General features: G+C 44.8%; 1 protein-coding gene across 1 annotated transcript in view; it reads left to right on the top strand.

The window, feature by feature from the left end:
* CFAP58 (cilia and flagella associated protein 58) overlaps window positions 1-17,967 on the top strand; it is a 115,768-nt gene that overhangs the window by 36,165 nt on the left and 61,636 nt on the right. The window contains exons 6-7 of the mRNA XM_040361658.1: window positions 10,310-10,447; window positions 12,838-12,997. Of these exons, the coding sequence (XP_040217592.1) occupies window positions 10,310-10,447; window positions 12,838-12,997 (298 nt within the window). The remainder of the gene's footprint in view (window positions 1-10,309; window positions 10,448-12,837; window positions 12,998-17,967) is intronic.

The following is a 17,967-nucleotide window of genomic DNA, read 5'->3' as shown; positions in this document are numbered from 1 at the left end:
ACCAAAAGCGTAAATGTACCGTATTTATCTTCATATAACGCGCCCCGGCGTATAGCGCGCACCCCCAACACAAAGTGGCACATAATTTGTGGCACAAAAAGTGGAAGGAAAAATTATAAATGTTTAAAATTTTTTGCAAGTAAGGCCTCGTACACACGACCGAGGAACTCGTCGTAAATGAAACCTCGTTTTCCTCGACGAGTTCCTTGTTAGGCTTGTCGAGAATCTTGACAAGCTTTCTTTGCGTACACACTGTCAAGATAAAATATCGTCGTTCTCAAACGCGGTGACGTAAAACACGTACAACGGCACTATAAAGGGGAAGTTTGATTCCACTGGCGCCACACTTCTGAGCATGTGCGGGTTTCTAAGCATACACACGAACGTGTTTCTCGTCGAAAACCAGCCCGACGAGGAACACGACGAGGAAATTGAGACTCCCGGCGAGGAAAAAGAGAACTTTTTTTCTCATTGAGTTCCACGACAGTTTTCTCGATGAAAAACATACACACGACCGTTTTCCTCGGAGAAAAAGCTCTGCCACCAAGTTTCTTGATGGATTCTGTCGAGGAAAACGGTCGTGTGTACGGGGCCTAAATATGTGAAATTGAACTTTTTGTCCTAAATGCAAACCGCTAGGGATATGAATACTTTTTCAAGTCACTGTATTTAGTAAGCCAAATGTATGAGATAATGTCTATGATATATAACCTTTAGTGGGATTGTACATGGAGACAGCACATGGACACTGGTCTGGGATGTAGGTCAGACCCAAAAACATTCCAAATGGTCATAGAGGGTGCGATGAGGGCCACTACCGGTCTGGGATGTAGGTCAGACCCAAAAACATTCCAAATGGTCATAGAGGGTGCGATGAGGGCCACTACCGGTCTGGGATGTAGGTCAGACCCAAAAACACTCCAAATGGTCATAGAGGGTGTGATGAGGGCCACTACCGGCTGACGTGTTTCGAAGGACAACCTTCTTCCTCAGAGCCCAGCGGTGTTGCCTCCCTCAAAATGCCCCCGTATATATGCACACACATAAGAAAGTGGTAGTGGTGCTTATGTGTGTGCATATAGACGGGGGCATTTGAGGGAGGCAACACTGCTGGGCTCTGAGGAAGAAGTTTGTCCTTCGAAACGCGTCAGCCGGCAGTGGTCCTTATCACACCCTCTATGACCATTTGGAGTGTTTTGGGGTCTGACTCATTGCTGCTAATTGTGGAAACTTTTTTACATTGTGAACCTTTCACCTACGCTTGTGAGTAGTTTTCATTTTATATTTTTTAATAAAATTCATCACTTTTACTTTTTCTCAACATTCACAGCCCATTCACACCTAGGTGACAAAACGCCCGACGCTCCATACACCGGAGGGGCGAATTTGCATTGATGTCTATGAGATGGTTCACATCTCACGCCGAACGCCGAAACGCCATACGCCTGCCGCCTGAAAACAAGTCCCGGACCCTTTTTTTCAGGCGGCATTGGCGTTCGGCCATAGACATCAATGCAATGTCTTGTTAAAAAAAAAAAAAAAATTAAACAAATCGCAGCAAAATACGCCGCGTACGCGGCGTTACTTGTCGCATAGGTGTGAATGGGCTGTCAGTGGTGCAGGCAGCAGGAGAATTTGAAGTGTTTACAATCGGTAGATCTGTTTTGTCGGTTTAACTTTCCTGACAGGGTCCCTTTAAGTCTTTCAAACTTGGAAAGAGATGAGAAGCAGATATTTTCTGGTGATAAAATGTTACAGAACAAATGTTGGCAATTAGTGTACTAATTATTACAAGCACGCTACTAAAGATCACTAATTACAACCATATCTGCAACTGCGAAGAGGGTGCCGGTCGGATGTGCCGCTCGGCGTACAGCTGGCGAGGCACTTTACCGGTTATACTCTCGTTTACAATGATTACTGTGACATGCGGGCTCCACTTTGGCGAATGTACATTAAATGTTTAGCTGCCAGCTGCTCCAAATCTCAGTTTTATTTTCTGAAAGGCGCAGAAATTATCTTTATTCGACAAAGGAACCGTTCTTGGAGAGCTATTGCGTAACATAGGGCACTGTGTACTTTTTTTTTTTTTACTTTGTTTTATGCTTGTTTCATTGGATCATGTCTGACATGAGCAAATACTACATTTACCGATAACGTTAAATATTCTTTCTTTTTACCCCTTCATGACGGAGCGTAAACCAAACGCCTGAACACAGTTTTGTAACTTTGACATGTATTAGTCAAACTGTACAAATCATTGCAACTACTTTATGTATCCAGGTAGATTATATATATATTTTTTTTCAGGACAAATTGTGCTTCCAATATGGTATAATTGGTAATAAATATTTCCTGATTTTTGTTTTCTTTTTTTTTAATTATCAAAGGAAAACTGTCACAAAATCGTTTTAAAAAATGTACCTGAATATTTCTTGCTATTATCATAACCTTCCATGAAAGAACAACCCAAAATAAATTCCCCAGCTCCTGACAATGACATAAATACCACATACAGTCATGGCCAAAATTGTTGGCACCCCAGAATTTTTTCCAGAAAATTAAGGGCCAGATTCAGAGACATTTACGTTACTCCGCGGCGGCGTAACGTATCCTATTTATGTTACACCGCCGCAGGTTTACAGCGTAAGTGCCTGATTCACAAAGCTCTTACCTGTAAACTTGCGGTGGTGTAACGTAAATCCGCTCAGCGCAAGCCTGCCTAATTCAAATGGGGCGGGCACCATTTAAATTAGGGGCGTTCCCACGCCGAACTTCTGCGCATGCTCCGTGTTAAAATTTCCCGACGTGCTTTGCGCGAAATTACGGCGCCCAACGTTTTTTTTGAACGGCGACGTGCGTTACAGCGTTTCGTATTCCCGGACGTCTTACGCAAAAAAAAAAAAAAATCGAAATTCGATCCGGGAACGACGGCCATACTTTAACATGGCTGATCTAAAGATAAGCAATGTTAAAGCAGGTGTAACTTTGCGACGGGAAAAAACGACTAGCGACGACGTACGAGATTGCGACGAACGCGCGGATCTTCGTGGATCGGCGTAACTAGTCATTTGCATATTCTACGCCGACCGCAATGGAATCGCCACCTAGCGGCCGGCCTAGAATTGCATCCTAAGATCCGACGGTGTAAGTCAATTACACCTGTCGGATCTTAGGGCTATCTATGCGTAACTGATTCTATGAATCAGCCACATAGTTAGGACGGGCGGATCACAGAGATACGACGGAGTATCAGGAGATACGCCGTCGTATCTCTTCTGTGAATCTGGCCCTAAGTATTTTTCACAGAAAAGTATTGCAGTAACACATGTTTTGCTATACACATGTTTATTCCCTTTGGGCCAGATCCACAAAGATCTGCCTATCTTTAGGCAGGCGTAGTGTATCTCAGATACACTACGCCGCCGTAGCTTAGAGCGTAGTTTCCGTATCCAGAAAGAATTTGCGCCGTAAGTTACGGCGGCGTAGTGTAAATGTGTCGGCGTAAGGGCGCGCAATTCAAATGACTAAGATGTGGGCGTGTTTTATGTTAATTCATCTTGACCCCACGTACATGACGTTTTTTTTTTTAACACCGCATGCGCCGTCCGTGGGGGTATCCCAGTGCGCATGCTCGAAATCACGTCGCAAATAGTCAATGCTTTCGACGTGAACGTAATTTACGCAAAGCCCTATTCGTGAAAGTTTTATGCAAACGATGGAAAATTCGACGCTGTCCCGATGATACACCGGCATAAGTTATTTGTGGATCTGCCCCTGTGTGTGTGTATTGGAACAAAACAAAAAAACAGGAGGAAAAAAAGCAAATTGGACATAATGTCACACAAAACTCCAAAAATGGGCTGGTCAAAATTCTTGCCACCCTTTCAAAATTGTGGATAAATAAGATTGTTTCACGCATGTGATGCTCCTTTAAACTCACCTGGGGCAAGAAACGGGTGTGGGCTATATAAAAATCACACCTGAAAGCAGATAAAAAGGATCGTGTGCCCTGTACACACGATCGGTTCGTCTGATGAAAACGGACCGATGGTCCTGGGGCAAGAAACATGTGTGGGCAATATAAAATTATATTACCTCCCTTTTTATGTTTTGTTCCAATACACACAAAGAGAATAAACATGTGTTACTGCAATACTTTTCTGTGAGAAATACCAGATTTATCGGCGTATAACACGCACCCCAATTTAAGAGGTAAGTTTCAGGAATTTTTTTTTTTTTTTAATAAACCACTTTGAAGCATCTGAGCATCGATGCAGTCTGATCTGTGCCCATCTGCAGTCTCAATGCAGCCAGATCTGTGCCCACCTGCAGCCTCAATGCAGCCAGATCTGTGCCCATCTGCAGTCTCAATGCAGCCTGATCTGTGCCCATCTGCAGCCTCAATGCAGCCAGATCTGTGTCCATCTGCAGCTTCAATGCAGCCTGATCTGTGCCCATCTGCAGCATTGCTCCTCACTGCAGCCTGTTCAGTGCCCATCTGCAGTTTCATCTTCTGGAAAAATGTCTGGGGTGCCAACAATTTCGGCCATGACTGTATCTGTGTATATTATACGTGTATATTATTTGTTGCTTGTACCTGTAGTAAAGCCTGAAAACAATAGTGCACATTTTGCTTTTTTATCCTACTTAAATACACTGGGCCAGATCCACGAAGCGCGGCGCTTCTTTACGGCCGGCGTAGTGTATCTCAGATACACTACGCCGATGTAACTTACAGCGTATTTCCCGTATTCTCAAAGAATTTGCGCCGTAAGTTACGGTGCCGTAGTGTAACTGTGTCGGCGTAAGGGCGCGCAATTCAAATGGATGAGATGGGGGCATGTTTTATGGTAATACGTCTTGACCCAACGTAAATGATGTTTTTTCTGAACGGCGCATGCGCCGTCCGTGGGGGTATCCCAGTGCGCATGCTCGAAATTAACCCGCAACAAGCCAATGCTTACGTTGTGTACGTCATTCTACGCAAAGCCCTATTCGCGAACGACTTACGCAAACGACGTAACATTTTCAAAATTCGGGAACGACGTCCATACTTAACATAGGATACACCTCATATAGCAGGGGTAACTATACGCCGAAAAAAGCCTTATGGAAACAACGTAAAAAAATGCGCCGGCCGGACGTACATTTGTGGATCGCCGTATCTAGCTAATTTGCATACTCGACGTGGAAATCGACGGAAACGCCACCTAGCGGCCAGCGTAAATATGCACCTTAGATCCGACGGCGTACTAAGACGTACGCCAGTCGGATCTAGCCCAGCTTCAGGCGTATCTTGTTTTGTGGATACAAAACAAAGATACGCCGGAGCAAACTAGAAGTTTTGCGGCGTATCAATAGATACGCCAGCGTAAACGCTTCGTGGATCTGGCCCACTGACTGTAAATGATACTGATACTAAATTAACCACTTGACCTCTGAGAGATTTCCCCCCCTTCATGACTAGGCCATTTTTTGCGAAATGGCACTGCCTTACTATAGCTGACAATTGCACGGCCGTGCAACGCTGTACCCAAATAAAATGTACATCTTTCGTTTTTTCCCACACATAGAGCTTTCTTTTGGTCATATTTGATCACCTCCTAGGTTTTGTATTTTTTTAAACTATAAACCAACAATTTTGAAAAAATATATATATATATATATATATATATATATATATATATATATATATTTTTTTTACTTTTTGCTATAAAACACATCCAGTAAAAAAAAAAAAAAAAAACGTATTTCTTTATCATTTTAGTCCAATATGTATTCTACTACATACTTTTGGTAAAAAAATAAAATAAATCCCAATAAGCGTATATTGATTGGTTTGCGCAAAAGTTATAACGTCTAATAACTATGGGATATTTGTATTTCTTTATTTACTAGTGATGGCGGTGATCAGCGGATTATAGTAGCACTGTGATTACTGTGGCAGGCAATTTGGACACTAACTGACACTTTTTGGGGACCAATGACATTATTAGCATTATAGCGTCTACAAACTATGGGATATTTTTATGGAATTTTTTTTATTTTTTTTACTAGTAACAGGAGCCCTCAACGATTTTTAGCGGGTTGTCATCGGTTAACCGATGAAGCTGACTGATGATCTGATGTGCCTACACACCATAGGTTAAATAACCAATTATGTCAGAACGCGGTGACGTAAAACACAACGACGTGCTGAAAAAAAACTAAGTTCAATGCTTCCAAGTATGCGTCGACTTGATTCTGAGCATGCGCAGGTTTTTAACCAATGCTTTTGCATACTAACGATCGGTTTTGACCTATCGGTTACCAGTCCATCTGTTAAATTTTAAAGCAAGTTCTCATTTTTTGTAGTGTAGGAGGTGCTTTTACTAGGGGAAGGCATAGATTAATAATGCTGCTTTGCAGGAGCACAGGCTGCCTTTCCTACTGACAGAACGGCGATCTTCCTTGTTTACATACATTGTTTACATTCGGCGGGTGCCGGCGGACATTGAGTCCGTGGTACCCGGCACTGGGCTCCCGCTGTGTGTGATCACAGTGGGAGCAAGCCGCCAGCTGCGCGCATGTGTGCACCATACCCAGAAGAGCAGGATCACGTATATATACATGATCCGCCGCACACACTTTTTTCCCACAAATAGAGGTTTTTTTTTTGGTGGTATTTGATCACCTCTGCGTTTTTTTATTTTTTGCGATTTAAACAAAAAAAATCTAAATTTAAAAAAAAACCACTATTTTAAGCCGATATGTATTCTAATACATATTTTTGGTAATAAAAATTGCAATAAGCGTATATTGTTTGGTTTGCGCAAAAGTTATTGCGTCTACAAAATAGGGAATAGATTTATGACATTTTTATTATTATGTTTTTTACTAGTATTGGCATTGATTTGCGATTTTTTTATTTTTATTTTATTTTTTATCATGACTATGACATTATGGCGGACAGATCGGACACTTTTGACACTTTTTTGGGACCGCTGGCATTTTTACAGCGATCAGTGCTATAAAAATGCACTGATTACTGTGTAAATGTCACTGGCAGGGACTGGCTGTCACTAGGGGGCGATCAAGGGGTTAACTGTGTTCCCTAGCCACTTCAGCCCCGGGAAGAATTTACCCCCTTCCTCACCAGAGCACTTTTTGCGATTTGGCACTGCGACAATTGCGCGGTCGTGCGACGTTGCACCCAAACAAAATTGACGTCCTTTTTTTCCCAAAAATAGAGCTTTATTTTGGTGGTATTTAATCATCTCTGCCGTTTAATTTTTTTGCGCTATAAACAAAAAAAGCGAACATTTTGAAAAAAATTCATATTTTTAACTTTTTTGCTATAATAAATATCCCCCAAAAAATATATATATAAAAAAACATATTTTTTTTCCTCAGTTTAGGCCGATATGTATTCTTCTACATATTTTTGGTAAAAAAAATTGCAATAAGCGTTGATTGATTGGTTTGCGCAAAAGTTATATCGTCTACAAAATAGGGGATAGATTTATGGCATTTTTTTAGTAGTAATGGCGGCGATCTGCGATTTATTTCGTGACTGTGACATTATGGCGGACACATCGGACACTTTTGACGCTATTTTGGGACCATTGTCATTTATACAGCGATCAGTACTATAAAAATGCATTGATTACTGTGTAAATGACACTGACAAGGAAGGAGTAAAACACTAGGGGGAGATGAAGGGGTTAAGTCTGTCTTAGGGAGTGATTCTAACTGTGGAGGGGATGGGCTACAAGTGACACGACAGAGATCACTGCTCCCGATGACAGGGAAATGCAGAACAGCCGATCGCGGGACACCCGTTGTCATCGAGTCCGCGGGTCCCGCCGGCACGGAGCTTGCGGCGGGCACGCGCACGCCTAAAATGCCGCTATTTAAAGGGGACAAACCTGTATGCTCATTTGCCCAGCCGTGCCATTGTGCCGACGTATATCGTTGTGCGATATCGCAGGACACCCGTTGTCATCGAGTCCGCGGGTCCCGCCGGCACGGAGCTCGCGGCGGGCACGCCCACAATGCCGCTATTTAAAGGGGACAAACCTGTGTGCCCATTTGCCCAGCCGTGCCATTGTGCCGACGTATATCGTCGTGCGCTGGTCGTCACGTGGTTATTGTGTGTTCTAATTGTGGGAGGAGGGGACTGACTATAGGAGATGACAAATTGTGGTTCCCAGCTAGTAGGAACTCACGATCTCTCTCTCCTCTCCTCACAGAACTGGGATGTGTGTGTTTGCACACACACGTCCCTGTTCTGCCTCTCATGCCCATGATTGCTTGTGGCCGGCGGTCAGCGCGACCACCGACCACGAGCATCGGCACCCCCACAGTGCAGCCTCTGGTGGCACGTGCGCGCCTGCTATCCGGCTTAAAGGAGCCGACATACAGCTACGACGGCTCACGGGATCGTGCCGACCTGCCACTGTATATTAACGGCGGCTGGTTGCAAGGGGTTAATTGGCATAAAAACAATGCATATCTTATAACATGTCATACATGTTTGAACATGAGTATTTGAATCTATATACAAAACGATGACATACAAAAAAGAAGAATTCATATATGTATGAAATCGCATGGTGTGCCATGAAAGTAGCTGGTATAAAAAAGCCAAATGCTTGTTTTGGTAATGAAATAAAATTGGGTTGTAAGATACAGATGAATCACCGTTGAGGTCAAGCTATGTGTTGGGAACATGATGACATTGAATAGGCTCGACACGTTTCGTGGCCAGGTGCCACTCATCAGGAGAAAACGCATTGCATATCTGAAAAGAATAAAACAAAAGGTTACCGAATAGGATCTAGTGTTTTGCCTAGATGGTAAGGAAAAAGGTAGGCACAAGATGTGTATCTCCCTGGAATACTTATGTATAAATTGTTCTAAATGAGCAGTGTTACAAGTCAGGATCTGCAAAGCAAGTCTATGATCGGGAACTGGGCCTCCTGGTTCCCGAATTGTTAGTACTGGCAGCTTTATTTATGTGCTAATGCACAAACACAGCGGCGCATATATGTGGCCCCACAGATAAAGACCCACATCTATGAGGCCACATTTATCTATACGCATAAAAAAAATCAGCCAAATACATTCCAGGGGCATCAGAACAAAAGGTGTGCAAAGTTACACCCTGCAGTTACCTTGCAGTTTGTTTTCTTAAAGCGGGAGTTCAACCAATTCTTTTTTTTTTTCTATTTTCCCCTTAGCTTCCTGCTCGTTTTGTCTAGGGGAATCGGCTAGTTGTTTTAAAATATGATCCGTACTTACCCGTTTTCGAGATGCATCTTCTCCGTCGCTTCCGGGTATGGGTCTTCGGGAGCGGGCGTTCCTTCTTGATTGACAGTCGGTGCGGCTCTATACTGCGCCTGCGCACCGACGTTCGGCTTCTTTCGGAAAATCGTGACGCGATAGATGCGACCGTCGGAAGCCTCTCGGAAGACTGTCAATCAAGAAGGAACGCCCGCTCCCGAAGACCCATACCCGGAAGCGGAGGAGAAGATGCATCTCGAAAACGGGTAAGTACGGATCATATTTTATAACAAATTGCCGATTCCCCTAGACAAAACGAGCATGAAGCTAAGGGGAAAAGGTGTTGGCTATGGGTGAACCTCCGCTTTAAGAAAGCAGCCACAGCTTGAGTAGAAAAGCCTGTCCCCTGCCAGCCATCTTCAGAGAAGGATCCCTGCATGGTGTGTGTGGAAGCAGCAGTCTCTCTGCAGAGGCAGTCTAGCACACCCCTGCTAAGTCAAAATCAGAGCTCTGCAATCAGCTTTACTCATACTGGCTGCTAATTGGAGGCTCCAACTCTGACCTCTGACTCACAGTGGGCATGTCAGACCTTTGCACAGGGACCACTGCTTCCACAGAGGCTGCAGTGGTCCTTCTCTGCAGCAATCTGGAGTAGTAAGGTCAGTCCCATGCCAGATTCCTGCAGAGAAGGACCTTTGTTCTGTGTGTAGAAACAGTGGTCCCTATGCAGAGGTCTGACCTGCTCCCTGCTGAGTCAGAGTTCTGCAGTCAGCAAAGCTCATGCTCACTGCTGATTGGAGGCTTTAGCTCTGACTCACGGACCTCTGCAGAGAGACCACTGTTTGTACACAGATTGTAGCAGTCCTTCTCTGCAGAAGTTTGGGATAGGCTTTTCTACTCAAGCTGTGACTGCTAAAGGGTGAGGCTTTTAGCCTGAAAAATAGAGCTGTCAAGTCTTTAGTAAAAAAGTGAAACCTTTATCAGTGTACAGTGGAGGAAAAGGAAAAACATCCACTTACTTTTTTATGATTGCCTTCCCCAGATCCTGAACGAGAGAGTCACCAAAGAGCTGGAGCAATTCCAGATCAGAACCACCAAACTCCAACAGGACAACGAGCAGCATGGCATCACCAATGAGCAGCTGACCCAGGAGAACCAGCAGAAGCAACTAGAATTAAAGGTAAAAATGTCACCAATATCCTCATGAGTTTCTGTATGCTTAGCAGTTCAACTGTTCTCTGAAATACAATTCACTGTGGATCGCTTTTCAGAGGCTACCCAAGTGTAATCTTGGCTTAAAGTGTCACTAAAGGAAAAAAACATTTCTTTAAAATAACAAACATGTTATACTTGCCTCCACTGTGCAGTTCGTTTTCCACAGAGTGGCCCCGATCCTGGTCTTCTGGGGTCCCTCGGCGCTGCTCTCAATCCATCCACTCTAGCCAATCAGGGGGTGGGGGGGGGAAGGGGCCGACATCATCAGATGTTTTTTCACATTAATGCATAGATTGCATTGCAAGTATACAATAAAAAACACATCTAGAGTCAGTGCAGGGGTTTGCGGATTTGAAAGCTGCTGTCTTCTACTGGGATTGATCAGAGCAATTCTGATCAATTTCTGGCACTTTTTGTTTACATTTTTTTACTTTTTTGGAAAATTCATTAGAACCCCCAAACATTATATATATATATATATATATATATATATATATATATATATATATATATATATATATATATATATATATATATATATATATATATATATATATAGCTATATCATTTTTATTTATTTTTTTAAAGCAGAGGCCCCAGTAAATTGGCGATTTTGCAATTTCATGTCACACGGTATTTGCGCAGCGTTTTTTAAAACTATTTTTTGGGGAAAATATACACCCTTTTCAATTTTAATGCAAAAAAACACAATACTAAACCCAATGGTAAAATGTCACGCTGAATAAATAGATTCCAAATATTTCATGCTTTAAAATTGCGCATCCCATGAGCAGTCTGACACGTAGTGTGCAGTGTGAGAGAGAGGAGGATCAGTAGAGTTGTATCCTACCACTGAGCAGGGGATCAGCAGAGCTGGGAGTACTACTGAGCAGGGGATCAGCAGAGCTGGGAGTACTACTGAGCAGGGCATCAGCAGAGCTGAGAGTACTACTGAGCAGGGGATCAGCAGAGCTGGGAGTACTACTGAGCAGGGGATCAGCAGAGCTGGGAGTACTACTGAGCAGGGGATCAGCAGAGCTGGGAGTACTACTGAGCAGGGCATCAGCAGAGCTGAGAGTACTACTGAGCAGGGGATCAGCAGAGCTGAGAGTACTACTGAGCAGGGGATCAGCAGAGCTGGGAGTACTACTGAGCAGGGGATCAGCAGAGCTGGGAGTACTACTGAGCAGGGCATCAGCAGAGCTGAGAGTACTACTGAGCAGGGGATCAGCAGAGCTGAGAGTACTACTGAGCAGGGGATCAGCAGAGCTGGGAGTACTACTGAGCAGGGGATCAGCAGAGCTGGGAGTACTACTGAGCAGGGCATCAGCAGAGCTGGGAGTACTACTGAGCAGGGCATCAGCAGAGCTGGGAGTACTACTGAGCAGGGCATCAGCAGAGCTGGGAGTACTACTGAGCAGGAGATCAGCAGAGCTGGGAGTACTACTGAGCAGGGGATCTGCAGACCTGGGAGTACTACTGAGCAGGGGATCTGCAGACCTGGGAGTACTACTGAGCAGGGGATCAGCAGAGCTGGGAGTACTACTGAGCAGGGGATCAGCAGAGCTGGGAGTACTACTGAGCAGGGATCTGCTGAATGAGGGTACTAATGAGCTGAGGATCTGCTGAGTGGGGGTACTATTGAGCTGAAGTTCTACTGGGCCCCTTTAAAACAAATAGAAAATCAACACATACAGGGCATTTGCCAAGCTTCATTAAAGCTTCAAAAAAAGCATCACCAAAGCATCACTGAAGCATCAAAAAAGCATGTTGAAGCGGTAGGTGCTATATTGTATAAGTAAGTGTAAATGAGCCACACACGAGCACCTCCGCTATGCTGAATCCACTTGCTCAGTGGGGAATCTCTCTGCTGATCCCCGCTGAGCAGGCAAATGACAGGTCCGTGTCCACTCCGTAATGCAGAGCTGACACAGACACAGTCCCACTCTCCTCTATGGCGATGGAAACGATCCGCTGGACAGAGATGGGAACATCATCAGTCTATTTTTGCGGGGCAGATCGGATCTGATGGTGGCGGGTATTAGCAGACTTGTGCCCGCTGACATCCGCCACTCCATAGAGGACAATGCAGGGTTCAATCAGGTCCGCCTGAAAAACTGAGAGGCAGACCCGATCGGACAGTCTGAGTGGGCAGAGTTGAGAATATCAAGCCTAGGTAACAATTAGTAGCTTGCAGGAGAACCTGCTGACCCCCATAGGCAGTTTCTGGATTATTTACTGGCAGCTCTGGGACCTTGGAAGGTGTCTGGTTGGAGCAGCTGTGTTCACCATCATGTTGGTGGGTTTTAAAATGTATGAACTCTGCTGATAACTCATCATGATCTTGTTGATCAGTCTAGAGAAGATGAAGTCAGCCAGATGAGGCAAGAGATCTCCAAACTTTCCCGAGCCAGAGAGTCCATGCAAAGGAAGTACAGACAAATGGAAGAGCAGAAGATCGAGGTGGAGCAACAGAGGGAGACCCTGAAAAATCAAATTACTGGACTTGAGAGAGGTATAGTTCCCGTATTCCATTCTTATATTCTGCCTGATTGATCTGGACAAGTAGTCGGTAATATTATGTAGCTGGTTGTGTCAGATGCATGCAGGACACTTCCAAGGCTTTTTCTTTGTTAAAATTTCTTGTAAAGGAAAAAATGTTTTTGCCTAAAATTAATGGCCCGGATTCAGAGAGCAATTGCGCCTGCGTAACCATAGTTACGCAGCGCAATTGCTGACTTGCTCCGGCGTTACGAATGCTCCTGATTCAGGAACATCGTAACGCCGACTGCAGCCTAAAATCTGCGTGGCATAAGGCTCTTATGCCACGCATATTTTAGGCTGCATTCTTGCGATGACCGCTAGGGGGCGCTCCCATTGTGCTCAGTGTATAGTATGCAAATTGCATACTAACACCGATTCACAATGTTGCGCGAGCCCTGCGTACGCAAGTTACGTTGTTTCCGTACGGCGTGTTTAGCGTAAGGCTGCCCCTTCTAATAGTAGGGGCAGCCAATGCTAAAGGATACCCGTCGTTCCCGCGTTGCGATATTTGAAATCTACGTCGTTTGCGTAAGTGATTCGTGAATGGTGCTGGACGCCATTCACGTTCACTTGAAAGTAAATGACGTCCTTGCGACGTCATTTGCTGCAGTGCACGTCGGGAAAGTTTCCCGACGGAGCATGCGATTTACGCTCGGCGCGGGAGCGCGCCTATTTTAAATGATTCCCGCCCCCTACGGGATCATTTACATTGGGCGCCCTTACGCAGGGCAATTTTAAAGAGCGCACACGCAATTTACGGAGCTACTGCTCCGTGAATCGCGCGCAGCACAGATAATTTGCGGGGGCGCATGGCAAAAACGCTGCCCTGCGCCTCCGTAACAAATGCGCAAATCTCTTTGAATCTGGGCCATTGTCTGCAAGGTAGACAGACAGAATAGTGTAATGATTCTGTTAAAAAACGAGTAAATACCTATTAAATTCCTTCATCTATATCACCTCCGGCATTCTAGTTTCTGTTCTCTCATTCACTTCCTGGTTTGCGGCGCTCGTTCATGTAAGAACTACATTTCCCAGCATGAATTGCGGCACGCCCAGTAATTCACACCTCTAACACGTAGAGAGCGTCCTGCCACACAGATGTAGTTCCCAGGAGGGGGTGAGCACGTCACTGACCACCGCAGTAAAGCCTCCCTTCACGGTGGTCAGTAAAATCAGACAAGCTGGAAGTGAACAGAACAGAGAAGAAATAGAGCAACTTCTGAGCAAAAACAAACAATGAGGAAGTGAAAAGAGGAATGTCTGCAGGTAAAGGATGCTTATTATGAAAAAAAATAATTCCTTTACAACCCCTTTAAGATCACCATCTGGGGCCAGATCCTCAGGCGAATTACGCTGGTGTATCTATGGATACGCCGCGTAATTTCAAAGTTCCCATGTCGTATCTCTGTTTTGTATCCACAAAACAAGATACGACGGAATCTGGGCTCGATCCAACAGGCGTATGTCTTAGTACGCCGTCGGATCGTAGGTGCATATTTACGCTGGCCGCTAGGTGGCGTTTCCGTCGAGTATACAAATTAGCTAGATACAACGATCCACGAATGTACGTCCGGCCGGCGAATTTTTTTACGTCGTTTGCGTTCGGTTTTTTCCGGCGTATAGTTACCCCTGCTATATGAGGCATATCCTATGTTAAGTATGGCCGTCGTTCCCGCGTCAAATTTTGAAAATGTTACCTTGTTTGCGTAAGTCTTTTCGCGAATAGGGCTTTGCGTAGAATGACGTCACCGTCGTAAGCATTGGCTTGTTCCGGTTTAATTTCGAGCATGCGCACTGGGATACCCCCACGGACGGCATATGCGCCGTTCCAAAAAAACATCATTTACGTCGGGTCACGACGTATTAACATAAAACACGCCCCCATCACATACATTGGAATTGCGCGCCCTTACGCCGCCTAAGTTACACTACGCCGCTGTAACTTACGGCGGGAAATCTTTGAGGATACAAAAAAAAAATAAGTTACGGCGACGTAGTGTATCTGAGATACACTACGCCGGACGGAGAGAAGCGCCGCGCTTCGTGGATCTGGCCCCATGTTTTTAGTAGTATACAGGACTTTGTTCGATCCCTTAAATTGGAATGTAGCTGTATCTTAGCAACACAAACTGAAAATGTTATTTTAATTTATTTTTAATATTTTAATATCCAAAGCAAACTCGCCTATCCATCCATGCCACCATGCTTTATTTGGTTGAAAAGGCCCTGAAAAAACACCCTTCTAGCATTTCTAGCTGCGGCCATCTTGAGTAAGGGCAAGTGATTCATGTAGCATTTACTTCCTGAAATCCATCTACCCTTAGCTCAGGCATGCATGCAGGAGGGTGTGCTTAGCTGAGAATGCCCTGCCTCCTCCAAATGAAATAAAAAACATGCCAGTGAAGACTGCTACATCATTTTGGCCTAGGCCGAAAACCAGGAAGTAACTGAAGAAATGTAAAAAGAAAAGTTTAAAATAAGTAAAAATAATATGCCGTCCTATATAGTTACCAATGATGGCAGCATAAAGATTAAAAATTGTCCTGCTTGACCCCTTCCTACACTTACACACTCCACTCTGAGCACTGTGTTCACTGTATGCCAACTCAAAGTTGGTCTTAAAGTGGTTCTAAAATGAAACTTTTTTTTAAGCCTAATGCATTCTCTGCAGTAAGGTAACAAATGCCCCACTACTTGTTCTACTTTCACCCAGTACTGTATTAAGGTTTTGTCCTGCCCTAGGCCTGACTAAGCTCGTGCACCCCCTAATTTAAATATGACCCACCCCTTTCCATCAAGGCCACACCCCTTTTTGTTTAAAGAGGTTGTAAAGGTTCGTTTTTTATTTTCTAAATAGGTTCCTTTAAGCTAGTGCATTGTTGGTTCACTTACCTTTTCCTTACATTTCCCTTCTAAATGTTTTTTTTCTTTGTCTGAGTTTCTCACTTCCTGTTCCTCCACAGTAAGGTGTTCAGTAAGCTGTTCTAAATGACTTTCCACCGCTCGGATGATGGGGGCAAGCTTACTGAAGAGAAACAGGAAGTGAGAAATTCAAACAAAAAAAAACATTTTTTAGAAGGGAAATGGAAGGAAAAGGCAAAGGAACCAATTTAGAAAATAAAAGACAAACCTTTACAACCCCTTTAAGACCCGCTCTGAAATTTTCAAGTGGGGACACTAGTTCTGGGAGGGGGGGAGGGGCAATGGATTCCCCTAATTTGCATAGATTTCCCTTCACTTCCCGTTTGGCTATGGGGCAGGAAGTGAAGGGAAATTTCTGCAATGGTAAAGGGATGGTAAAAAATAAACTGACAGGGGCTATAACCCTCCCTTACGCTATCCAAAATGAAAAAAAAAGCGTTGCCTATAGTTCTACTTTAAGCACAAATTTCTTATAAATTTATGGAGAGCTTTAAATTTAACCGATGGATTCCTAACCGATAGGTCAAAACCGATCGTTAGTACGCACGACCATCGGTTAGACCATCACATGCTCAGAATCAAGTCGACGCATGCTTGGAAGCATTGAACTTCGTTTTTTTTCAGCACGTCGTTATGTTTTACGTCACCGCGTTCTGACACAAACGTTTTTTTAACCGATGGTGTGTAGGCACGACTGACCATCAGTCAGCTTCATCGGTTAACCAATGACAACGGTCCATTTTCATCGGATGGACTGATCGTGTGTACGCGGCATAAGAGGTCGCCGAATGCCGGCCGCCCACATACAGGAAGCAGTGCGGCCGCTTTATGGCTAGACTAATTTGCCTCTCAGCCTAGTCTGCCCGATAAGACTGGTGCTACACTAATAGTGTAGCGCAAGCCGGCGGGAACTCTTTCCGTGCTGCCCCCCCCCCCCTGCAAAGTGCCGCCCTGGGTTTTGTTGGCCAGGATACAGCGTTGCTTCCACTCCATCCCTTAACACTTACCTGTCAGTGCTGTCTTAGCTGCGGCACTTCTTCACTCACTTCCTGCTTTCACAGGAGACTCTGGGGGCAGGGGGAGCTATAGGCTCCTGCTGTTCTCAGTCAAATTCCTGTGAAGCGGTAGTGGGGGCGTGGCTTACCGACTCTGTGTGTGTGTATGGATGCACACAGCCTGCCTCGGGAGCATGTGCATGGGTGCCTCTGTAGCACCTGGCTTTCTAAGGAGGCACCCATAGGAGGAAGGAATGGACAGCGCAAGGGAGGGACTGCCAGAAGAGGAGGTAAGTGACCTTTCTGTTCAATATCATTGAACATGGCAGGTAAGTTATACCTCCTCTTCGTTTTTTTTTTTTTTTTATTATATAAAAACAGCTTAGCAGCCTTTGGTATCACTTTAAAGTGATTGTAAAGCTTCATTAAAAAAACAAACAAAAAAAACATGTTATACTTTCTTCCTCTTTGTAAGGGTTTTGCACAGAGTGGCCCCGGTCCTCCTTTTCTGCCCCCCCCCCCAGCGGCGCTCCTGGCTCCTCCTCTTCTCGAGTGCCCCCATGGAGAGCTGCATTCCATGGGGGCACTTGTGCAGGTGCGCTCCCAAGGCCTGCTGCTGCAGATTCAGACAGACAGCAGGACTCAGCCCCGCCCACAGCTCCCGTGTCACTGGATTTGATTGGCAGCAGCAGGAGCCAATGGCTGAGCTGCTGTCAATCTATCCAACCAGGACCCGAGACAGCGGCTGGAGCTGCTTTGCTCATCCCCGTTGCTGGAAAGATCAGGTTCAGGTAAGAAAAAGGGGGGAAGTGGGTCTGGGGGGAGCTGCAGCACAAAAGGTTTTTCACCTTAATGCATAGAATGCTTTAAGGTGATAAAACCGTGAGGATAAACAACCCCTTTAATTACAGTCCGTTTTCAAACTAGTGGTAATTCTTTGTGAATCGTCACAGCCATAGTGGTGGAGATAAAAAGGACCTGGATCTGTCGCACGTGTGCAAACTAGTAATGAAACTATAGCAAG

The sequence above is a fragment of the Rana temporaria genome, chromosome 8, assembly GCF_905171775.1.
Source record: "Rana temporaria chromosome 8, aRanTem1.1, whole genome shotgun sequence".
NCBI lineage: Eukaryota > Metazoa > Chordata > Amphibia > Anura > Ranidae > Rana > Rana temporaria.
Note: the sequence above shows the minus strand (reverse complement) of the source record. Positions and strands in the feature narration are given on the sequence as shown.